Source organism: Pseudozyma hubeiensis (genome assembly GCF_000403515.1).
Source record: "Pseudozyma hubeiensis SY62 DNA, scaffold: PHS66, whole genome shotgun sequence".
Taxonomy (NCBI): domain Eukaryota; kingdom Fungi; phylum Basidiomycota; class Ustilaginomycetes; order Ustilaginales; family Ustilaginaceae; genus Pseudozyma; species Pseudozyma hubeiensis.
In genome coordinates this window covers 119310-142572 of record NW_012133848.1, presented here as the reverse complement: position 1 = coordinate 142572, position 23263 = coordinate 119310, and the positions used below count along the sequence as shown (strand labels likewise).

Here is a 23263-nt window from a genome sequence, read left to right as displayed (position 1 = left end):
AGTGAAGAAAGAAAAAAGGGAAGGAGGGGAGCGGGAAAGAGGGTCGGGAGAAATGGGTGGGATGCTTACCTGAAGCCTAGGCTTGGTGATCGGATCCGACGGAGCATTGGAAGAGACGCTGCGGATTGCCAGTGTCGATGGACTGCACGTCTGGAATCGAGCAGAGCGTAGCAGCAGGCCAGCTGTACGCCAGCATTGCATCGTGTCCGTTCGGTTGCGCAGACAATGTCTAACAAGGGCGTATTCGAAGGAGTAAAGCGAAACGATCAGCTCTGTGGTCCTTCATACTACAATCTTGACCGTACAAGCGCACGGCACCTTGGCAGCGGCAGTTGGAGTGACAGCGTACGGGCGACGTAGAATCAGTAAGCTTTGCGAAGTTAACGCGAACCAAGACCGCGAGACTCTAGTTTGTATAATGCTATAGCATCCTTTTGTTCCGTCGATGAGCGATGCTGCTTCCCAAACTGCTTTTGCCATGATGCTGTGCGGCGCCGGACTTGCTGATGTACACACCTCTGAGAAGCGAGAGTCGAGATTGGGTATAGCGAGGTTCGGGTCGAGACTTCTATATCAAGCCAAAGAGAGCGAATGCCAGAGCAAGTCAGTCACACCGTTCGTGGCAAGGTTGAGACAAAGCTCCTGGTCCAATGTTTCTGATCATCTGATTCGTGTATAAAATTTCTGATTGGATACGCAATCACGGACATCATGCGTGTGGTTTTGTGTAATCCTTCGAGAAACCTCCGAAAGGAGAAGGCTGCGATGACACTTACGATTCACAAAAAGATTGACTGATCTTGCTATGCCGATGACGGATGCGGTTGCTGATGGTCAAAGATGCACCGACCTGCGGGCAAGCTTGCGACCATGGTGCGAGAGGTGTTGAGAAGGGATGGATGAGGGTCAGAAGGAGAGGTGAAATCAATGACTGCCCAGCTGCAATTCCAAAATTTTCTCGCCTTTCTTCTCACGTTTTGGTCTTCTCTTCTCGTCTCGACTGACAAAAATAAAAACTGCGGTTGGCAGCTCAACCCTTCGCACGATAAAGAGAGACACCGGCAGGGGAGGGTCTCGTGATCGACTCTTCTCCAATTTCACGCGTGGTGTTAGACCCCACACATTTCGGCATGAGAAAAAGAAAAGTCGCCTCTCAAAAAAGTTTCGGCTGAGGAGCGGCAGCAGCAGAAGCAGTGGCAGCAGCAGTAGCGCAGCCGCATCAAATTTTGAGTTTTCGTGTGGATTCTTCTTGCCAAAATTGTCTTTTCTCGCTTCGACCTCTCCACAACCTTTCTCGCCATCATCCTCAACCCTTCCTCATCCACCCACTCTCCCACGCACTCGCAAACATGGCGAAGGACGAATCTAAAAAGGACAAAAAGTCCAAGCGCAAATCCGATGTCGCCGCTATGGACATCGATGCCACCACCGACGTAGAAGCCACACCATCCAAAAAGGAAAAGAAGGAAAAGAAGGACAAAAAGGTCAAGGTCGAGGTCGAGGTCGACGCTGCTGGTTCCGACGACGAAGATGCCGAGACCTCCGATAACATCTCTCCCATCGCTCAACCTCTAGCCCAGCCAAAGATGAGCAAGAAGCTCTTCAAACTCACCAAGAAGGCCTCCAAATCCCGCGGTCACGTCAAGCGCGGTGTCAAGGAAGTCGTAAAAGCCCTTCGCAAGGGCGAAAAGGGTCTCGTCGTCCTAGCAGGTGACATCTCCCCCATCGACATCCTCAGCCACATCCCTGTCCTATGCGAAGACACCAGCAACCCCTACATCTTCGTAGCCAGCAAGGAATCCCTCGGCGCAGCAAGCGCTACAAAGAGACCCACAAGCGTAGTCATGATCGTACCAGGAGGCGGAAAAAAAGCCGCATCAAAGGGAAAAGACGCTACAAAGCTCAAGGAGGACTACATGGAAGACTACTCCTCCCTCCATAAGCAGGTCCAGGGTTTGAGCGACGAGGTCGCCATGGCTGTCTAAGCCACAGCCTCCCCCCCGCCCTCGTGACCCCACTCGATCCTCTTTGCATCCCTGTTCTTTCTCAACGTCTCGTCTCCCGTATATATCTGTACATTAGCTTCCATTCTGTCGTTCTGTCAAACGTTCATCATCAGCATATCGTGTCTTGTGCTCATCCGTCGCCCTCCCGTCTACACTCACAGACACTCTGATCGCTACCATGCAAACAACCACTCTGAATTTCGGCTCACCACATCACCCCTCGACACTCCTAGCGCTGCGATCCCGGTTGATCCTTCAGCCGCTTCAGCATCCCCTCGGCGCTGTTCCCAGACACATTCGAAAAACCCGACACACCAGAGACGATCGACTCGGGTGTACCCCTGTGCACCTGCTGCGATGTTCCACCGACCGTGTCCGCACCTGTGCTTTCCTGGCCGATCGCTTGAAACAACGAAGGGCGCGAAGGCTGACGTCTCCTTGCGCTCTCACTCTCGCCACCGATTGGTGCAAAGGGAGGGCTTTGAACCGCTTGTGCCGCTGCTCCAGTGAACCGGCCCAGCGTCTGGCTCAAGAATGACGGCTTCTGCGTGCCAGCAAGCGCGGGTCGACTCGAAGATGTTGCGCCGCTGAAGCTAGGCGATCGCCAAGTTTGACGCACCGTCGCAGACGAGGGTCCCGCCTCTTCGCTTGCACCGGGTCCCACAGACGGCGAAGCTGGACCAGCGAGCGAGCCAGAAGAGGAGAACGAAGACGGGAACGCACCTGGAACCGCATGCGCCGCCGTGACCGCTGTTGTCGCTACAGAAGACGAAGACGTCTGTCTGCGATGCGCGCCCGACAGCACCGATGGATCCACGACGATGCTCCGTCCATTGATACGAATTCCCCCACTAGGCTGATTCGACACCGAAGCACCCGACGCCGACGACGCTGTACGCTGAGAAGCCTTGGACACCGCATCGCTCGGCCACCGCTGCACTTTCGGGGCCTCCGGACGTGCCATCTCGCTCTCCGTAGATGCAGACGTGCTGATGTACAGACTCGACTTGCGTCGCGTCTGACCGCGTCCCAACGTGCCCAATCCGTCTCGATCAAACGGCAGCGACGCTGGCCCCGGAGACTGCGAGAATGGATTCGACACAGCCGTATCCGAGAGATCCGAGTGCGCTGTTCGGATTGTGCGGATCGCGATCCCCTCCGACCGACTTTGCGAAGCAGGAGCGGATGTGGCACTGCGGCCATCAAGAGGCTCACCGTCGGGACTGCCGCTTTCTCCGTGACGTCGACCGACGACAGACCGGCTTGACGGAGAGCCGTTCTGCGTGCGTCCTGCAGCTTCGAAGCGTCGCTTGTTGGGCGTTCGACCGAAAGCCGGCGCCATGGTCGCGTGCTCGATCAGCGTCGACCGATGGCTCGTGGAGCCCGTCGCACTTGAACCGTCTCCGTCATTGCCTTCGCGCTGGCGTGAGTCTGCCTCCTCTGCGATACCAGTAATGTTGCGCGAGGGCCACTGTGCTGCGCTGGATGAAGCCGACGATCCCGCTCTCCAGCGTCCAGCGCCTCCGGCACTGAGCCCGCCCTCTGGCCGGAAGGAGGAGCTGGGCGACGTGCTCCGTATAGCACGCGTCAGAGCAGAGGCCGACGTGGCAGAGCGTGGCTCTGATGAGTGATCGTCACTTTGCGTCTGTTCCTTCTCCTGTCCATCGAGAGGAGTCTGAGCGGGTAGTGTCGCGGCCGATCCGATGCGTGGGGACGTGTCTGGGGTCTGCATCGGCGGCGTCGACTGTTCAGGAACGTCGATTTTGTCAGACCGCAGCGAGAAGCCGCTCGTCATTCCGGCGGCATCGTCGTCCTGAACGACGGACACATCCTCCAGAGCCTTGGTCATGATACTCTCGTCCGCCTCAGCCTCTGCTTGCAAATGCTGTCTCGCAGGACGCTGGCTTTCCTCTGCCGTAGCAGCCTTGCTCTCTTCGACAAGACCTGTAAGACTGGCGACGGCACCTTCGCTTCGGCTTCGGGGATGGCTCGGCGACTCTTTGCGGTCCAGCGACCGACCGTGGGAAGGATCGGCATCGACGGAGCTCTGACCTCCAACCATCGCCGCCGATGAGCTCTTGCGACTTCGCAATGCCGGCGGCGCTGAGCTATGACCCCCATACGTCTCCACATCCAACATGAAGAATCGAACACCTTCAGGCAGTCTGAAAGGATTTGCATCTTCTTCCTGCTTGCCTGCTGCTCCTGCCTCGGTCTTGTCAGCCGTGGGTACGACCTTGTTGTTGATGCTAGTGATGCGTGCAACAATCCACTCCTTGGTGCGCAGATGATCGGCCAGAGGACCTTGTGCATTGAGGAAAAAGTGCGGGAAGCTGATGTTGAATGCCGCCCAAGGCTTGGACGTCAAGTTCGAGCTGCGCGTGGGCAGGAACAGTGCTAAGTCGCCAACCTGGAAGTTCTTGAAGGCAATCTTTTCCCTGGCAGCGTGATTGGCCTTGGTGGCCTTGTCGTTGGCCGACTTCCAGGCCTTTTGCCATTTGCGTACAACGACATTGAGCGTATCGAGCTTGCCCTTGACTTCATCGTACATCTCGGACACATCAAATGCGCGCAGCGCCTCGAGGGTCGTCTCGACACTGGCACGGTCAGCCTCGGTATCAAAAGCATCCAGCGCTGCTTGGCGCTGCGACTCGGATAGTTCAGACACAGAGAGGCTACCTGTCGATGCGGCAATGGCGCGTTGAGCCGCGATGGCTGCACCTGACGATGATGGCAGCGCAGCAGATGAGGCAGCGTTTGTGCCATTCTTGTCGGTCGGCTGAGCTGCGTCGGAAGACGATGCTTGACGTGACGAGGTGTGCTTGGGCATTTCGCGCACCGCCTTTCTCAATAGGCTCGCCTTGGCGAGAAGACCTCGAGTGCGTTCAAGAAGCAGCTGTCGACTGGCCTCCACCTCGCGTCGTGCCGCCTCTGCCTCGTCGGCAAGTCCCTTGGCATGGTCCATCTCCTTGACGATCTCCTCGTGTGCCACATCAGCGGCTCGCAGCTGACCTCTCAGCAGTTCGATGGCTTCTCGATCCGGTACGCGGCTCTGCTCGGCTCGCGTTGCGATCGTGGCCTGCTTCTCCAGCAGCTTGGCTTTGGCGTCCAGATCTGCTTTCAGTGCCCGCACCTTTTCCTCCAGGATAGCACGGTCGCCGTCTGCCTCGGCACGGTAGGACCGGATCTGTCGTTCTTTGACAGCCTCGACCTCTGCTGCTGCCTCTCTGGCTTTGGCTGCTTCGGCGTGCGCATTGGACAGCTGCTCGGTGAGTTCATCGATGCGAGCCTGAGCGGTTCGCAGCTCGCCTTCGAAGCTGGAACCTTCGCTGAGCAGCGCCTCTATGCGGTTGCTGGCATCGATACGCGCGCTCTTGGCTTCTTCGAGCTCAAGATGCAGCTCGTGAGCCTGCGCCTCGAGCTCGGCGACTCGGTCGGCTTCCTCGACGGCCTCTTGCTTTGCTTCCGCTTCGACACGGTGACTCTGCTCCAGATCTCGTCGAAGCTGGTTGACCTCGTCGACCATATTGAGACGGCGTTCACGCTCGAGCTCGAGATCCGCACGCAGCGTATCAATGCGACCTTCGGATTCCCGCTTCTCGGCTTCGAGCTTGGCCACATCTGCTTTGCCGGACTCTACCTGTCGTTTGAGCGTCTCCACCTCGGATCTGAGCCCCGACATCCGGGTCGCGTGATCAGCTTTGAGCGCCCGCTCTGCTTGTTCGTTCGACGACCTTGCTTCTGCGAGCTCCTGTCGAAGCTGCGTAAGCTCTTGATCGTTGGCCGCTGCAATCGATGCGGTGAGGCGCTGACGACGTCGCAACCTTTGCCGTGCCCGGATGGACGTGTCGGACCCGCTTTCGTGAGCATCCTCGTCCGACGCCTCCTCTTCGTCTCGCTGATTCAGAAGCTGGTTGTTGACGAGATGGATGAACTCATCGTCCAGATCTTGCAATGCTGCGGCGAGAGCCTGCAGTGCCATCTTGACCTCTGGTATCGGGCTGGCTGCACTGTCCGTGCCGTCCGACTCTTCCCGTAGCCGTTGATCGACCTGGTCGAGTAGCTCGTACAGCGATTGCAGATCGGCAAGACCAAGGTCAGCCATGGCTTCGCTGCTGACGCGCGGTGTTGTAATCTCAAGACTGGGTGGTTTGTCGTCCATGCCTTTGACCTCCCAGGGCAAGAGCGAGGAGACGTCGCTGCGGTAGAACTGTCTGCGCTTCCATTCGGATGCCGAAACTTTCGCCATGAGCTCGGCGAGCGACTGCGACTTGCCCAAAAAGTGCTTTGCAAACTCACGACGGCGCACCACTTCGACGACGGTAGCGCCGTAGGCCCAAAGCATGTTTTTGAGCCGGTGCAGATGCTTGAAACCGTCGAGCTTGTTGGAATGCAGATCTGCGTCAACGGCAGCCAGCAACGAGCCGGTCTCGGTGAACTCGGACTGGATCGCCGAGATATCGATGAGCAGGTGTAAGCTGCGCTCCAGAATATCATTGCGATCTTGTGTGAGGCGCTGTACACCTTCGCGCACCACTTCATCCAATAGCAGCAGCTCATCGGAGCTTCGGACGATCTCATCAAAGGTTTCTTGGTTGATCTTGTCGGCCACAGGCCAGCCTTGAGGGTCTGGCGAGCAAGTCGAGTTGACGAAAGCATGTAGTTGCTGGGTGCGTGCTTGTGCTTCGACGACGCGCTGGTACGTCTCGTCGGCTACTTCCGGAGTTGTCGACTCGACCTCGTCCGACAGACCCTGGGTATCGTTTCGAACAAGCGAAAGCTCCGTCTCGATGCGGACGATGCGTTCGCGAAGCTCTGTATAGACACGATTGCAGGCATCCGCGACGGCGCTCATCTTTGATTTGCTGATGTAGTCGCCGAGTGTGCGGTGCTTCGGCTTCGCTGCAGCAGATGGGCCGCTACCGTTGCCGTTCTGTGTAGTAGTAGTAGAAGACGACGTTGCAGCGGCTGCATTGGCCATCTGTGCGCTCGTCGATTGAAGGCGCGGGTGGATGGAAACCATGGCGAGGATGCGCAGATCACGCTCGTACCCTTGCAGCAAGCTCTCCATTCTCTTGAGCTCCTTCTGTGCGACATCTTCGATGAGCGCATTGGCGCCCTTCTCGATGTTGTCGGCATGATCTCGAAGATTGGCGAGCGCAACTTGAAGGCTTCGAGCGATGAGTGTGATGCGCTCGAGCAGGTCTTGGCACGTCTGCTGGTGAGTAGCGACAAGCGCAGCGATCTCGCCTGACCAGCTGACGAGCGCTTCGAGCGTCTTAGGCGTGGGTGGAAAGGAGAGCTCGGCATCAAATATTGCTGGAGCAGGCTCGAGGCTGGCGTGCTCTGCGAGCTCGGCGGCGAGCTCTGTTGGGTCGGTATACAGGAACTCTCGGTTGTAGACGAAGAACTCCTGAGACTGATTCGCTGCATCTTGATGTGTCGAAGCAGAAGGATTCGATCTTGCGACGGCTGTGGTGGAGGACTCTGATGGGAAAGTTGCGGTTTGTTGGATGATGCGATCGAGCACTTCTTGCTTGAGCTGGCTTCCATCGGATGTCATGCAGATGATGGCATCAGACGGAATCTCTGTGGCAAGTGACAGGCAGTCGAGGAGATCATCGAGCGAAGCAAACTGCGAGAGAGGCTGATTGACGATGATGGAGCGACCATCATATGCTCGAATGACCTTCATGGTTGATGCACAGCTCCGACTGCTTAGCAGCCTTGCGTTGCCAGCCGGCACTGTGGAGAATCGTACGCCTAAGAGGGTCGAACGTGTTTGCTATGGACAGCAAGGAGCGAGCATGATGGTGGCTTCGTTTGTTGCTCGTCGCCGATATGTCTGTTACCTCGATCTCGTTGCAGCAGCGGCCAAGGGAGGCTGAGTCGATGTGGTTGAATGTGATAGCTCAGGAAGTCGAGATGTGCCTGAGTCCAAGGGTCAAGTGGACCCTGACCAGCGTCGGCTGCGTGAAATGTGCGAGTTGAAGCCGTGCGCGTCTCTCGAGCTTTTCCTCCACAAAGCAGCCACTCACACTCTGTCACACAAGCAGGATCCGCGGAGGGATGGCGTGCTGTGCTGTCGCTTCACCTATCGACGACATCGGGCATGCCTTTCGTTGCACTCACTCGACAGACACACAAACATCTAGCACCGACTCTTTGGCAAAGGCAACATTCAATTCGAATCACGCTGGTGATTACTTTCGCCTTCAACTGCTGAGTCACGCAAATAACCCTCACATGGCATGGGAAATCCGTCTCTTGAGCCGAGCCATCTTGCTCTCTGAAGCCGGTGAAGCGGGCGACGACACGTTTTCGGCATTGCCACCATTGCCGCCCGTCTGCCTTGCGCTGCCTCCGTTGCCAGAGTGACTCTGACCACCGGGGCTGTTGTGCATGTACGCGCTCGCGTTGAGGTTGGGGCCTGTCCGCGGCACAGGCGGGAGCTCGTACGACTGGAAGGGCGCTGCTTCCTGATCGTCCGAATCGCTCTGCATGGCATCGCGACCGCTTCGGCTTCGGCTCCTGCTGCGACTGTATCCACGGACGCCAGTCGACTTGGCGCCGAAGTCGCCGGAAGCTGGAGTTGCTTGTCCGCCGACCTTGTGCGGCACTTGAACGGATCCATCGCCGGTTTTCACCAGATCGTGATGCACATCACCTGCAAACGTCAAAGTTTGACCATCCACCTTCGCTTTGCCTTTGGCAGGTCCTGCGCCGCCCGAACTGCCAAGAGTGGCGCCGCCGAACGTCGCTGGACCTCCCATCTCCTCCTCGGCTGTATCCACGTCTTCACCCCCTTCGCCGCTTGACCTCTTTGTGCGCGCTCCCACGGGGTCAGCGAATTGGGCGTCGTTCGCGCCATCCTCACCGAGTCGAGGACGGCTCGTCCCCGCTGTGATGATGGCCGGCACTGGTGTTTTGGCCGGTGCCGATCGGCCTGGCGGAAAATCCCGCCCAGACGAAGGAGAGTGGTTCGCAGATCCCACCTGAGGCGCCTCGGCGAGCGTGCTCAGAAATGTACTGTTGAGCGGCGTTCCCGACTCGTCGAGACCGGGTGAAAAGCCGCCGACTGTGCCCACGGTAGGCCAACCTTCGTCCAAACTGCCCTGTGCAGCAGGTCCGGTCAGAGCCGACGATGATGGTGTCGCTCTCTGGCCATGCATGGCACGGTCGCTGTTGCCGATGGCGATGGGGCCCGATCCTCTGCGCAAAGGGGAGCCAGTCTCGCTCGCGCCATGAGCGGCGCGATGGAGCGACGCTGCCGTGCCGACATTTGCAGCCGGATTCTCGTTCAATAGTCGATCTGTCACCATCATCTCGCCGAGCTCTGCCGACAGGCCAGCCGTTTCCGCATGGCTTTCCATTACCGCAAACGTCTCGTCCCCAGCCAAAGGCCCAGCACTCGAGCCCACAGCTGTGTCTGGACGGGCCCAATCGTTCTTGCGCCTGCTCAAAGCGGCGGTGCCCCTCGGTGGAGCTGCATGCCCTGTCTGCAGATCCGCCAGCAGCGGTGAAGCAGTTGCAGTGAATGGCAGCCTGGGCGCGGTCGATTCGCGGCCCACATCGCCATTGAGAAGCGCGGTGGTCAGGGTCGGAGCCATAGCAGCAGCGATGGGGGCATCCAGCTCGACGGCGGGCGTCCCCACCTCGAGCGGCTGCTTGCCCAGCGCCAGGCGTGCCTCTGCGGCAGCTGCTTCCTGCTCGAGCGCCACCTGCCACGCCTCGTCCTCCTCGACATCCGCATCTAGGTCGGCAAACGTGCGGCACAGCGGACAGGAGAATCCGGGATGATGCAGGTTGAGCAAGGGCCGGATGCACTTGTAGTGGAACACGTGCGAGCAAGGAGCGATGAACAGCGCCTGACAGACAGTGACCGAAAAGAGGCAGATGCAGCAGTCGGTGACGCTCACACTCTGACGGTTGGTGGGCAAGGCGGTCGACGCAACTTTGCCCTTGTCCTCGGTGGGTGGTGAGAGCGGTGTACCTTGCAACGCACGCAGCTGACGGAAGGCATTGACATTGAACTGGTTCGCCTCGCGCTGCCAACCTCGATTGAGCTCGACGCGCATCTTGACGCAACGGTAGATCTCCTCGGTACCGCCCTGGTAGTCAACACCGAGCTGAACGACGTCACCATCCTTGATCGCGAACGGCTTGGACTCGAGATTCGGTCCAGACAGACGAATGTGATTGAGAAAAGTGCCGGAAGAGGACTTGGTGTCTCGGATAAAGAATTTCCCACCAGGCTCGCACCAGATTTCTGCATGGCCTCGACTGACGACCTTGCTCTTGAACGCGATTCTGGAAGAATCGATGCGGCCACCACCGCCGTGACTGCCGCTGATGGGGATGGCTCCACCTCGTGCACCGGGTTGACCGCGCGTCGACTGTGCCGGGGCGGCCAAGGTGCCAAACTCACCGGACGAGGTGGCTTCGTTGACGACGCCAGCGAGGGTGGACGCAATGGGATCGCGTTGCGAGGGCTGCCGATCGGTGAAGCGACCCACTTTGACGGCACCGGCGCCTTCCTTGAGGTCACGCTCGATGGGTTCAAAGTGGAGCGACCGGGTGGCCTCAAGATGCGGCACGAGTCGAATACGGTGCATGCCGTTCAGAGGGCGAGTGCTGGCCGGAGAGGCCGAGGCACCTGGAGCTGCGGCATCGGTCGAGGCTGCTTCCGGCGTGGTCTGAGTGAGTCGAGGTGCACTATTGGCGTCCTGAGATGATGGTTGCGTCTGCGTGGATGCAGTTGCACTTGCTGCCACAGCAGGTGATCCGGATGCTGGAGATGCTGCTGCCGACGCCGAGGGTATAGAGGCCAAAGTGCGAGAGCCAGTGATGGCCGCGGTGGTATCGCCGGAAATCGGTGTAGAAAGGTTGGCGGCATGCGAGCCGGAGCGTGCGAGAGCAGGAGAAGCTACTGCCGAGTTTGTCGAGACACGCATAGGACTGCCCGTATCCCTGTCGAGAGCAGGCGAGCTTGTGTTGCGAGGCATGTTGAAAGAGTCGCGATCACGTGTGGTGGATCGTTGTGATTCTGAGCGTGCGTTGCCGCTCTGACTATAACGGCGAAACATGCGACCAAGTGCGCTGCCGGTGCCGCCGCCGCCGCCGGCGCCGCTGCTGGCGTTTGTTGCAGAGGCGTTGGTGCTGGTCATGGTGGAAGCCTGGGGGATGCTGTCGAGATTCGGGGAGCTGAGTCGTGTCTGGAAAGAGATGCGAGAGGGACGAGAAGCGTTGCGCTCGGGAGAGGCGGTGGTTGCGTGGTCTGTCGGTGAAGGGAGATGCACTTGGGAGGAAGAGGAGCTCCTGATGAGGCTCGCAAAGCCAGAGCCGCCGTTGGACGATGCAAGGAGGTTGGAGGTGCTAGCAGCAAACGGGCTCTGATTTGCGTTGCTCGATGTCCTGGGACGACGGCTGAATCGTGCGTAGAAGGGTGGACGCTGTTGCGAAGTGGGCGAGCTAGGAGTAGCCGAGTTCCGTCCGTTGAATGGCGACGTAGAAGTGGAAAGGCTGAGATCGTTAGCAGGCTGCGACGACATGGGACAGAGATGAAGTCAGCCTCAAGCCGCAATGCTTGGAGCCATTTGGTGGGTTGACAGTGGGAAGCTACTCGTGGGAACGTGGTCGCCGGATCGTTTGCAAAGAGCCGCTTGCTTCCAGAGAGGAAAGATTTTGCCTTCCGACAGGCGTACTCGAAGTTGCTGGGCCAAGCAGTTGGTACGACCAGACGAAGGGAACCGTATGCAAGACTATCGAGGTCGAAGATGGAGCCACTTGCTCCGTCGCAATTAACGACTAACGTTGGATGTGGACTTGATGGCGATGACGATGGGGAGCAAAGAAGCGTCAGAATCGTCTCAAAGTGGCCTGCTGAGCCTAAAATCCAGAGAGAGTCAGCTTAGACAGACAGGCGAGAGAGCCAGAACACCGGTTCCAACGAGCGGTGCCGTGCGTGTGCAGCATCGAATTGCGAATGCTGCGAGCCCGCTGCCGAAATACGAGGGGCAGCGTGGGGTAAGTGTCATCAAAACTTATCGCGGCGGTGTCGAGGCACTATTCCAGTGAGAAATAAAGGAGAAATGATTACAGGTTTCTCCCTCTCTCCCTCTCTCTTCCTCTCTACACCACTGTAACGGTATTGCAATCCGACGAGATAGCATCACTGCATGCAGAACTTCGGACCAGGCGCCAACGTCGCAATGAGATGTCACGACGCACAGAGATAGGCATGCACCGACCTTGATCTGCAAGAGTGAGCTGCACCTACCAGCCGAAGCAAGCGGAATGAGCCACATCAGATTTGACCCCCCCTTCGGCAACGCAACCTAACACTCTCTCTCAAAAGCTTAACACCGACACTCCATCATCGGGGCGCACCTTACCACAAACCGAGATCCGCGATCCCCACCCAAATTTTTTGGTTTGCACCTCCCCTTCCTAACGTACACCCTTGTGCTCCTTTCCCTCCCCATCCTCCAACCCACCACCTCTTCCCAGCTTGCAAACATGTCGCCCTCCGCAGCCTCCACCAGCAAACGCAAGAAGTTCGCTGAAGAATCCGGTCTCTCCCACCTCCTCTCCCTCTCCCACTCCATCACCGACGCCCAATCCCAACTCCACCAGCACCGCATCGACTCCAAAAAGAACCAACTCCAGGCGATCAAGCTCAAAAAGCAGGACGAGAAGGATCGCAGATCTCAAAAAGCCTCTACACAAGATGTTGTGGGGAAAAAGGTGAAGAGCAAAGCCGAGATCAAGGCTGGGTTGAAGGTGCAGGCGAGGGAGAAGGCGAGGTTGAGGAAGGAGAGGAGGAAGCTGCAAGGTGGCAAGGAAGCGGCAGAACAGAAGGTGAAGGATGAAGGAGGGAAGAAGAAGAGGGTCTCGTTTGCGATTGCGTGAGGAAACGACTATACAGGCGGTAGAGCACTTCTACAGCTGGGACATTCGTTCTTGATCTCCAACCACCGCTCGAGGCACTCGGTGTGGAAGGCGTGCTGACACGGTGCGACCATGACGTCCGTCCGTCGACGGCGCAACGTGGCGGTAGCGTCCAGGCCGGACTTCCACCGCAGGAGGGTACGGATGGTTTGCGCGATGGTTCTGCGCAGCCGTCTGGTGGTGGCATCGCTGCTGCTGGTGTGGCTGGTGAAGCGGTGTCGGGCTTTTTCCGGCGGGTATCTGGGCGTTGAGACATGCGTCGATCGAGTTTCTGGATCGTCGTCTGAGTCGAGCTCGTAACCCTCGGCATCGCCAGCGATACGATCGTATCCATGCTTCGAATCGGACGGATACCACCACCATGCACCACCACTCCCTCGTGTCGACGAACCCGACCGTCGCCTCGCCCCTCTACTCTCGATGGCAGCAAGACAAATCGCGCAATCGCCATACCCCTCTCGCGTCCTCTCCACATCTCCGTCCTCCACCGCCGGGTGGTACTCCCACGTCCTCGCCGCGCCCTCCGGCACCCACTCGCTCCTCAAAAACCAGTGCGGTCCCAACACATCCTGCCCGATCAGCACCGCCGCCTGCACCGCCACGTACGCCGCCAACGCCCACCCCCACGCACTCGGCTCGCTGAACAGCACGTTGTCCGGGCACACCAGTATGTACAGCGGAACAAACAGCCGCGTCGCGCTCAGCCCTACAACGGTGCGTTTGAGGATGGCTTTGCGCGTACCGCGTTGGATGTTCCGGTGGATCTGCGGGATCCAGAACGAGTAGAGGATGGGGAGCATGAGCGAGACGGTGAGGATGGGAAAGAATCCGACCATGAAGAGGAACAGACCGACGGCGGCGATGGTCATGCCGCGACGTCGCGCTCGGACTTCTTCCGCGGTCGGGGTAGTGGCAGTGGCAGACGCAGCATCTGTCGCCGTCGTCGTCGTCAGTATCGCAGCTGCACCCGTGTCCGCCTGCCCCGTCTCTTCCCGCTGCTGCGTCGGCCCCGCCTGCGTCGTCGTGGCAGGCATCGCATCCATCTGACTCCGATAGATCGTAATCGCATACCTGTATCCAAACGCTAAAAAGCACACCCCACTCATAAACGCACACGCCAGCAACCCTTTCGTCGTCTCGTTCTCTACCACCACCGCCACACTGAGATGGATCAGACACCCGTACGCATCCAACAGCGACTGCGCCAACCACGTCTTGCTGCTCACCTTTGCCAAACCGCTGGGTGTGGTGGTGGCTTCCATCTGTTGCACCAGCAGATAGGTTTGGAGCAAGAGGATGAGGAAGTAGATGATGGCGTAGTGGACTGCTTTCTTCCAGAGCGTTGTTTGGAGGAGACCGGTGAGGGGACGGGGGGAGGCAAGGAGGAGTTGGCAGGTGGGGGAGTAGGCGAGCAGGGAGAGGTGGAGGGGCGGCGGTGGGATGGTGCTGATACCGGTTGGGTGGACGGCTTCGTGTTCGAGAGCGTTGATGAGGGGTTGGAGTTCGGAGTGCGGTCCGGCGGATTGCAGCTGGGCGTAGACGTGCAGCGAGCAGTTGTGTTTCACAGCAGGCGTGTCGGAAGCGCCATCGTCGGATTCGTACGACCCGCCGTCGATGATTCGTTGCAGCATGTCGATGCGTAGCTGGAACGCTTTGTCCATAGCAGCTACTGTTGCGTTTGCCGTCTCGTTGTTGCCCGTGGGAATCATGCTTAGCGTCGTGCGAACATCCGTGCTCTCAGAGGCCTCCTCGGCAACGGCATGCAAGAAGATGCTGCCCGTGGGGATGAAATGCAGACCTTCCAAGTAAAAGTCGACCTCGTCCACTGAGCTCTTGCTATCCTTCGGAGCTGTGAAACTGAGACTTCCTTTGATGAGCGACACGTTTCCCTCCAAAAGACGCTCCTCTTTGAGGTGCAGGTCCACATGCCCCGTCTTGGCCGTTAGCCAATCGAATTTACCTCGATCCTCTATGAGTTTATGTTCTTCTCGGCCATCCACGTATTCCGGCGTTACCTCTTGCTTCCCTTTGGACAGCTCCAGCGCAGCGGACTGATTCAACCTCGAGTCCAAAGCCAACGACCTATTCGCCTGTGTGCTGTAGTCCCACCCGCTCCAATCGCCTTTGTAGTACCCTTCGATGCCCCCATAGTACGAGCCGTCCGGATCGACCAAGCTACGACCCGAATACGTGGAAGGTAGAAGCTTGTACAGGTCAGACGGATCAGGAGTTACGGTAAGGTTGGCCTGCTGGGTGGTGTTGTGGTGGTACCAGCCGTAGACTTCTGAGCGGAACTGCTCGGTTTGGCGTATGGCGGCTCGGACAGGCTCGAGCGTGTCCTTGCCGAATAGGAATGTGCTGATGAAGGAGGCTTGTGCTGTCGCTGCGAGGGCTAGTAGCACAAGACACAGTGAGGCTGTGGTGCTGTGAAGGGGCTGCATGTCGAGGTGCTAGTTTGGCCGCGTTGTGCTTCCGTCGCTGCGTTGTTGCACAGTGGCGGCAATGATATGCGAGCACCGCGGCTACGGCGACATGCGAGTAATGTTCACCATCTGCTTGCAGCAACTCCTGAACCTTGATCCCTCGCCGTCCTTGCTGTGTTGACGAAGGCGTGGTTGGTGGAACAGAAGAAACCAGCCACGCCAAACGTCGATCAAAGGGTCCAAATAAAACTGCGCACGAGCAATATTGCCAAAGTGGAGCGCACCTCGAGAAATTTCACTTCTTCTTCTTCTTCTTCTTCTTCTTCTTCCACCCGAACACCATCCATCTCGTCAAACAGATGCATCCCTTTCTGCCACCCTGACGATGGCGAGGAGGAAGACCCATCGCGATGATATCCTCCACGATGACGACGACGACGACGATACCACATCCGACGAGCTCAACGGAGACGATGTCGATGACGCAGTCGATGCAGGCGTAGGCCAACCATCGCGAAAGAGGATGAGGAGGACCAAGGAGAGTGCCATCTACGGTATCTTTGGCGAAGACGAGAATGAGGAAGAAGGTGGTGTTGGGAGAAGTGTTCGTGCGCGAGATGCGAGGGGCAGGAAGATCGATTACCGCAAGGGGCAGGCGTTTGTTCCTGCATCAACGTCACTACCGGCAGCAACTGAAGAGGCGCCATCAGAACTGCATATCAGATCGGATGATTCATCTGGCTCGAAGATGGCCGAGGATGACGCCGAGAAGGAAGATGTGGAGGATGACTTTCAGCCTGCCTCGTTCTACTCTACCCGACGTGGTATTGGTTCGACTGGAACGCGGGAGCCAAGGGAACCACGAGAGCCAAAGGCGACCAAGAAGCCCGCCAGAGCCGGTATAGGTGCAAGGGCAGGCATCGGATCCAGCTCGAACAATGGTGCGGAAGCAGGACCTTCTACTCGACGCAGCGGTCTCACCTCTCTCTCCATGTTCGTCTCTGCTGGTGCTACCAAGCCATCCGACACAAGTGTGCCGCCGCACAACGTCACACTAGACACACCTGCAGCACCTCCACCGCAACCATCATCGGCAGCCTCACCGCCTCCTCCTTCACAACTGACACCAGACGACGACGACCTTACGACCGAACAAGCCGAGCTAACAGCAGCCGGACTACCCACCACCTTCTCAACCCCCCAACCCACCATCACGCCCTCCTCCGCCTTCCAACGCTCCTCCTCCAGACCAGCTCCCGTTGCTCCCCCCAAAATGAGCATCAAATTCGGCAGCAAGTTCGACCCATCCGCCTACCTCGCATCCATGGGCTGGACAGGCGGAGGTCTCGGCCGTTCCGGTCAGGGAATCGTCAACCCGATCGAAGTGCAGCTGCGACCGGAACGCGCAGGTATCGCCTATGGCGGGTTGAAGGAAAAGACGGCACAAGCCAAAGCCGAAGCTCGGCGACGTGGCGAGGCTGTGTCCTCGGATGAAGAGTCTCGTTCCAAGTCCAAGGACAAAAGGGATGGAGGAAAAGTCAAAAAGGAAACGAAGGAATGGACAAAGCCGCCAGCTAAACCTCGCAAGCCCAAGATCGAGCATCGGACGTACGAAGAGATCATCGCCGAAATCGGATCCCTGCCTGCAACACACAGCACGCTGGGAAAGGTTTACGATGCCAGCAGTGGAGAGTTGCGCGAAGTGTCGGATCTTGCCACCGCCTTGGGGAGGAAAGGCTTGCCGACGGCAGCGGAAGAGCTGCCCGAGCTGCAGCACAATTTGCGCTTGATCTGCGATACCAATGCTCAGACCTTGGCGGCGCTGGCGAGGGAAGGCGTGCAGATTCAGGATCGAAAGAGGTGGGCGTCGAGAGAGGAGGAGATGGCGAGGAGGAAGATCGTGGTGGAGGAGCGGAAGTTGTTGAGGATGAGAGGGGTCTTGGAGGTGGTGAAGGAGTTGGAAGCCGTTTCAAGGAGCATCGGAGGCGATGTGGGGGGAGAGGAAGGCATTCTGGAAGCGTTTACGCCGTTGATAGAGCGGCTTGCGAAGGACTACCGCGACGAGATATCGGAGCTGGCGTTAGACGAAGCTGTGGTTGGAGCGATTGCTCCCATCCTACGAGCATTGTGGTCTCAATGGCGACCTTTCAAACAGCCGTCTTTCACCACCACTTATTTGTCCAAGTGGACCGCGCTGATTCCGAACCAGGATACCCTCTCTACTCCAGCCTCGGGCACAATGACACCCTTCGACACGCTCTTGTGGATGCACTGGATGCCGACCATTCGATCCTGCTTCATCGACTTCAAGCCGCACCATCCTTCCTCCGCCGTCTCCCTGCTCGAAACATGGCGACCGCTCCTACCTCGGTTCATCTTCGACAACGTCATCGACCAATTACTTCTGCCCGCGCTCCATCGCAGCCTCTCGTCATGGGATGCCCGCACATCCAAGTACGGGCTGGAGCACATCCTCTTCCCCTGGCTACCTTTGCTCGGCGTGGACCGCTTGACCGACGTGCTCGCCGAAGCCAAACGAAAGCTCCGATCTGGACTGAAGCTGTATCCTATCTCACGAGGTCCCCCTCACGGTCTTTCGGAATGGCGTCGATTCTACACCACCCATCCTTCGCTCAGTGAATGGGAAACACTGCTTCTGTCGACCATCGTACCGAGACTTGCGTCGCACCTCAAGTCGCTGCGTATCTCTAGGTCAGGAAACCCGGAAGAAGCTATGCCGCTTAGCGAAGTGCTACGGTGGAAGAAGATCGTTGGGAATTGGACCATGGTCAAGATTCTGTCGGGTGCATTTTTCGAGAGGTGGTTGGAAACGTTGTGTGGGTGGCTACGCCAGCCGATGCAGGAGTGGAGGGGAATCGACGATTGGTATGTGTCTTGGCGGCGATGGTGGGTGGATAGTGTGGCAGAGGGAAGCGATGATGGATTTGCGGTTGGATTGGCGTTGATCAACTCCGCTCTAGACATGGACGATGCGGAAAGGCGGTCACTGAAGGTCCCGCTTTTCAACCTGTCAAAGTCGACAGCACCGAGACCTGCAGCCACGGCAAGCGAAAAGGTAGCAAGTGGCGAAGCCAACCCAGTATCGTTCCGTATCATCTTGGCGGAGGAGTTGGCGCATTACGATCTCTTCCTCTTCAAGACATCCCAGGTCACGTCGACTGGCATCACCACAACAGCCAACATATGGCGTGTCAGCGGGTCGCCGGGAGCTGGAGCAAAGGCAGCATTGATATATCTCGAGGACGACGTGGTGTTTCAACAGTCGAATGGTGGTGGAGCAGAGCAGGAGTGGATCCCAGTATCGATCGATCAGTTGGTCCAGAGTTTGACAGCGTAAGGCGATCAGTTCAACATCGAAGGCCTTCTCTAAAAGGCGTGACATCGTGATGAGTGTCAAGGAGAAGATGTGATTTTGCGCAATGACGATGATTCTTTGGATGACAGTGTCCTGAAAACCTTCAGCACTCACTCGGCATCGTTCAGAGCGACCCTTCTATCAGACCGGCGTGCGACCCTGAAATGAGAGGCACCTTGAAGAGTTCCATTAATCCCAGAGAGAAAACACCACCATCCAAACCCAAAGAAGATAATACAAGGCACAACGAGATACAGAGTACAGAAGAAAGTCGAGTATGATACGTGTGCGCGCCCGTTTGCGTGTGCTGGACCGAGTTAGGAACCCTCGCCGAATCGACCGCGTTTGTTGGCGTCGCCACCTTGTGCCAGCTGCTGCTGATACAACCCACCTCCATGTCCGCTCCGCTCATCCGAAGCCGATCTCTTGAACCCCGCCGGACCCCCCGGTGTCGTTCCAGCATAGGGACTATTCCGGTTTGCATTCCCATTGACGTGGTTCGGCGTGTGGCCCATGTCGCCACCGTTGCGTGGCGTGTTGTCCTGCGATGCAAAGGTGTCGTTCCCAAACAGCGCGCTTGCCAATTCGTCGTCTCCCGTTCCTGCTGCGATCAAGTTTTGAAGCATAGCAACGTATTCCTCGTCTGTGAAACCCATCCCAGCTAGCGGGTTAACGCCATCATCGTCCGCAGCGCCGTTGCTGGGTGTTGCAGACGATCCAATGTTGTTTAACGGAGCAAGTGGTGATGAGCTCCTCTTGATACCACCAGCGCCGTCTCCAGTTCCCATCGCCCCGCCCGACGACATTTGACCTGGACCACCGCTCGCTCCACCACCACCTTGGTCCGTCGAAGCGGCACGATGCTCTCGTTGCGCAGCCTTGAGATGCAAAAGGTGCTTTTCGAGCATGTTCAACAAACCCTCCTTGGTGAAAGGCTTGGGCAGGAAATCGGTCATACCACTCGACATGTAATTCATGAGCTCGCTGGGACCGGAATTGCTGGTCATGCTGATGATGGGCGTGCTCGGGTCGAACTGTCTGATCAACGAGGTGGCCGACATACCGTCGAGGTTAGGCATGACGATGTCCATCAGCACCAAGTCGTATCTTTCCTGGTTCATCTTGTTGACCGCAGACATGCCGTCGACAGCATAGTCGATGGAACAACCAAAGACTTGGAGGAACTTGGACGAGAGTCGGCGGCATACTTCGTCGTCGTCGACCAACAGCACACGTGGAGGTGCGGTCCAACCAGGTACGAGCGTAGGTCGACGTGGACGCAGCTGTTGATTGGTGTCGCTGCCTGAAGCATTGGTCACGGTGTCATTCTTGCCAGGATCAGAGGAGGCGGGTCGGGACGGTGTGCGGTCCATGGCCTTTCTGCTTTCGTTCGAAGTGCTGCGAGATTCGAGTTTAGGCATAGTGTTGCTGCTGCCGCCAGCACCGGCTCCGTTGCCACTGTTGGCCGGATCAGGCGGTGCTGCACCGTTCAACATGCGCAGCGAAGAGAGGCTGGAGTTGCGCCGCGCCATGTCTTCGTGACGAGGAGGGTGCATGAGAGACTGCGAGGACTCTGGCGTTCTGCCGCTGTCCATTGGCGAAGCTACACTCTTGGGAGAGAGCGGTGCTACGGTGGAAGGGGCGGTTGCCATACCCGACATTCTGGTCGATGAACCAGCAATGGTGGCGCTGCTGCTGTTTTCGGCCGATGGAACGGATGAGCCGACAGAATGTGGGCCGATGACGGCAGATCTGAAGCCGTCTCGAGCGTTGGACGAGTCGACATGCGCGTCCGAAGCGTATGGACCACCGCCGTAGGAGCCTGGCGCACCCGATGGGAGGAAGGCATTGGGAGCGGAGGTTGCAGCGTTGGTGCCCGTTTGAGCCATCAAGGCGGAAGCAGAGGTCGCACCGCTCGCAGGATCGTTATTTCGATCGTGCTCGAGGTTCATGAGATACTGTATCAAGTTCTGCATGAGCTGATCCTGCTGCACCATGTTTCGCTGGAAAGTGAGCATCTCGCCGATGACGCCCTGGTACTGTTTGGTGAGAGCGAGAATGTGATTTTGCATCTGATCCTGCACCGATGTCAGATGGATGACTTGAGCCCTGAGGTCGGCGTATGACTCTCCGGTCTTTTCTTGGACATCCATGGCGGGAAGGGGCATGGATGGACTGTCGTCGCGGTCTGCATCGGCCAAGCCAGCTTTGAGGTTGGGCTTCTTTTTGGCTGGGATCTTGCGCTTGACGTTCTCGAGCAGATCCTCGCGACCGCGCACAAAGTCAGGGTGCTGGAACTCCCAGATGTGTTCGCCGACGGAAGCGGAACCATCCTCTGGGTTCTTGACTTTGTGGAAGTCGTACTTGTTGAGCTGACGGACGAAGCTGGCAAAGTTGGAATGGCGAAAGTTGCGGGGGAGGACGTGTTTCGTAAAGTCGTTCATGTCCTTGACGATGAAGCTCTCGCCAGAGGGAGACCAGGCGACGACGCTTTCGTAGGCCTTGTCGTCGAGCATGCTAAAGAGCTTCTTGACAAAGTCGCTGGTGCCCTTGTTGGCGGACTGAGCACCGTCGCCGGCACGTGCTTTGCCTTTTGAGTCGTAGTCGTCGTAACCACCTGTATCGTCGTCATCCATGTCGTCGTCTGGTCTTTGAGGTGCGGCTGCGTAGGATCGATCGAAGGGGAGCGCAGGCGGCGCAGGCGGAAGGGCAGCGCCTGGACCGCGGACTGAAGGGTGGCTCGAGGTAGTGGCGAGGGACTGGGGCTGCAAGACGGAGGGGAGGTGGCCGGGGGCATTGTCATTCCACTGCTGGTGAGAGTGATGTTGCGAGGGCGGACCCTGCTGCTGCTGCTGGTTTTGCGATTGTGCTGATGGATGATGAGGATGTGGATAGCCGGCTTGAGCGCCTGGGTAGTCGTACTGAGATGGCATGGGAGCGCCGCGGGCAGCCGGATGCATCTGCGAGTCAGGCGCGGCGTGTGATGGAGGTTGTGCGTAGGGCGACTGGGAAGCGTATACGGAACCATGGCTGCCATGCTGTCGCATAGGACTGTTGCTGTTTTGCAGGTTGGACGACTGTGCGTCGAAAGCAGGAGGGTAAGGACCGGATGAACGCGGATTGGAGTTGCTCGGACTCGGGCCGCCAAAGTCGTTGGATGGCGCGGAAGATTGCCACTGCTGTTGGTTTGGCTGACGGCCGACGGGAGGAGGAAGGTGTGCCTGTGGGTAGTTACCGGGATGGGCGGGTTGGTTTGAATAGCCGGCCTGCTGCTGATTGGAGGGCGAAGGGCCAGGGTAGGGTTCCATGTTTGGATGGTGGCGCGATTGGGGAGGACCGGGATATTGGCCGTGTTGATCGTGCCAGTTGGAATGATTTGTCATGACGTCGAAAGGATCAGCTTGAAGCTGAGTGGTGGAGCAATGCTATGCGAGCCTGCTACAGCATGTAGACCGTTGCAGCTGGGTCAGACTTGTGCCGAAGGGCAAGAAGCGCGCCGGAGCGAGAACGACACGGATTGCGATCGGAGCAGAGAGCCGAGACGACTCTGGAGTGTGATTCTATCGGACTATCCGAGCAGCGCGCCAGGGTTGCAGGAAGAGTGAGCGGACACGTTCTCGAGCGGTGCCGACAGGACAAGAAGGGCGTTGCAGTCACTGGCGGAGAGATGGCACGGAGCACCCGGTGCACAATGCCAAGACACTGCCGGAAAGACAGTCGGTCCGTAGCGTGAGTCGATGCTAGTCGAATGAGGCGGTGTTCTGATCTGAGCTGAGCTGGATCGCAAAAAGGATGCCAAAAGATGACCTAACGAGACAGCCAGCCAGCCAGCCAGCCTGCCAGCCTGCAGGCGAACGGATTGCAAAGTGAACGAACGGGTGGTCGGAGAAATAAGCTGCAGATGAACTGCCGTGAAGTGTGTATGCGGTCGAGAATAAAAGGGATATGAGATATGGCAATAAAGATCGGAAGGTCAAGGGTAAGATGGTAGCAAGTTGACGATGAGGACAACGACGATGCTGAGAAGAGCCGGCGATGGGATCGGGCGCTGCTCCTGTGCCCCCCATCGATCCCTTTTCTTCTCTCTGGCCGGATGCCATGCGCCAAAAGAGACAATACAGCACAGTCTGTCTGTCAAACAGACGCGTCGCCCGAAAACGCCAAATTTACCGCCAATCCGCGCCACTCAAGCCCTAGCTGGCGAACTACGGTAAATCTATCAATATTTGAATATCACGATCAAGTATCATGAATTCATATTTGTCTCACGGGGGGCGAAAGCTAAGCAAAAGCCGGCAGCGAAAGGAAGCGGCCACGACCCTGAATCCACTCAACCTTTCCAACTTTTTCCGTGTGCGAACCTTGAACCTTCCTCTGTTGTTCAGATTTGCCAGATGATGGTCGGGTATACCCTTTCTTATTGGTACTGGCGTCGTGCCTGAGTCCTTTTCCTCGCCAAGATCTCAATTTGGCATCTCTCGCCATTCTAGGCTCGCATGCAACCCGCC

The 23263-nt window shown here is 57.8% G+C and overlaps 7 protein-coding genes across 7 annotated transcripts; 3 read left to right on the top strand and 4 right to left on the bottom strand.

The window, feature by feature from the left end:
• Positions 1-1349: 1349 nt before the first annotated feature.
• On the top strand, positions 1350-1985 carry PHSY_006823 (likely cytosolic ribosomal protein L8; the record flags this gene model as incomplete). The annotated part of the gene is made up of 1 exon (XM_012337420.1): positions 1350-1985. One exon carries the CDS (start codon positions 1350-1352, stop codon positions 1983-1985), a length of 636 nt encoding a protein of 211 aa, XP_012192810.1.
• A 250-nt stretch (positions 1986-2235) lies between these two features.
• On the bottom strand, positions 2236-7701 carry PHSY_006822 (hypothetical protein; the record flags this gene model as incomplete). The annotated part of the gene is made up of 1 exon (XM_012337419.1): positions 2236-7701. The coding sequence occupies one exon, from the start codon at positions 7699-7701 to the stop codon at positions 2236-2238; it is 5466 nt and encodes a 1821-aa protein (XP_012192809.1).
• A 547-nt stretch (positions 7702-8248) lies between these two features.
• Positions 8249-11557, bottom strand: PHSY_006821 (hypothetical protein; the record flags this gene model as incomplete). Its single annotated transcript, XM_012337418.1, has 1 exon — positions 8249-11557. The coding sequence occupies one exon, from the start codon at positions 11555-11557 to the stop codon at positions 8249-8251; it is 3309 nt and encodes a 1102-aa protein (XP_012192808.1).
• A 967-nt stretch (positions 11558-12524) lies between these two features.
• Positions 12525-12917, top strand: PHSY_006820 (hypothetical protein; the record flags this gene model as incomplete). The annotated part of the gene is made up of 1 exon (XM_012337417.1): positions 12525-12917. The coding sequence occupies one exon, from the start codon at positions 12525-12527 to the stop codon at positions 12915-12917; it is 393 nt and encodes a 130-aa protein (XP_012192807.1).
• An 8-nt stretch (positions 12918-12925) lies between these two features.
• PHSY_006819 (hypothetical protein) lies at positions 12926-15397 on the bottom strand (the record flags this gene model as incomplete). The annotated part of the gene is made up of 1 exon (XM_012337416.1): positions 12926-15397. One exon carries the CDS (start codon positions 15395-15397, stop codon positions 12926-12928), a length of 2472 nt encoding a protein of 823 aa, XP_012192806.1.
• A 367-nt stretch (positions 15398-15764) lies between these two features.
• PHSY_006818 (hypothetical protein) lies at positions 15765-18737 on the top strand (the record flags this gene model as incomplete). The annotated part of the gene is made up of 1 exon (XM_012337415.1): positions 15765-18737. The coding sequence occupies one exon, from the start codon at positions 15765-15767 to the stop codon at positions 18735-18737; it is 2973 nt and encodes a 990-aa protein (XP_012192805.1).
• Positions 18738-19072: 335 nt separating this feature from the next.
• Positions 19073-21715, bottom strand: PHSY_006817 (DNA binding transcription factor; the record flags this gene model as incomplete). Its single annotated transcript, XM_012337414.1, has 1 exon — positions 19073-21715. One exon carries the CDS (start codon positions 21713-21715, stop codon positions 19073-19075), a length of 2643 nt encoding a protein of 880 aa, XP_012192804.1.
• Between the last annotated feature and the right edge of the window lie 1548 nt (positions 21716-23263).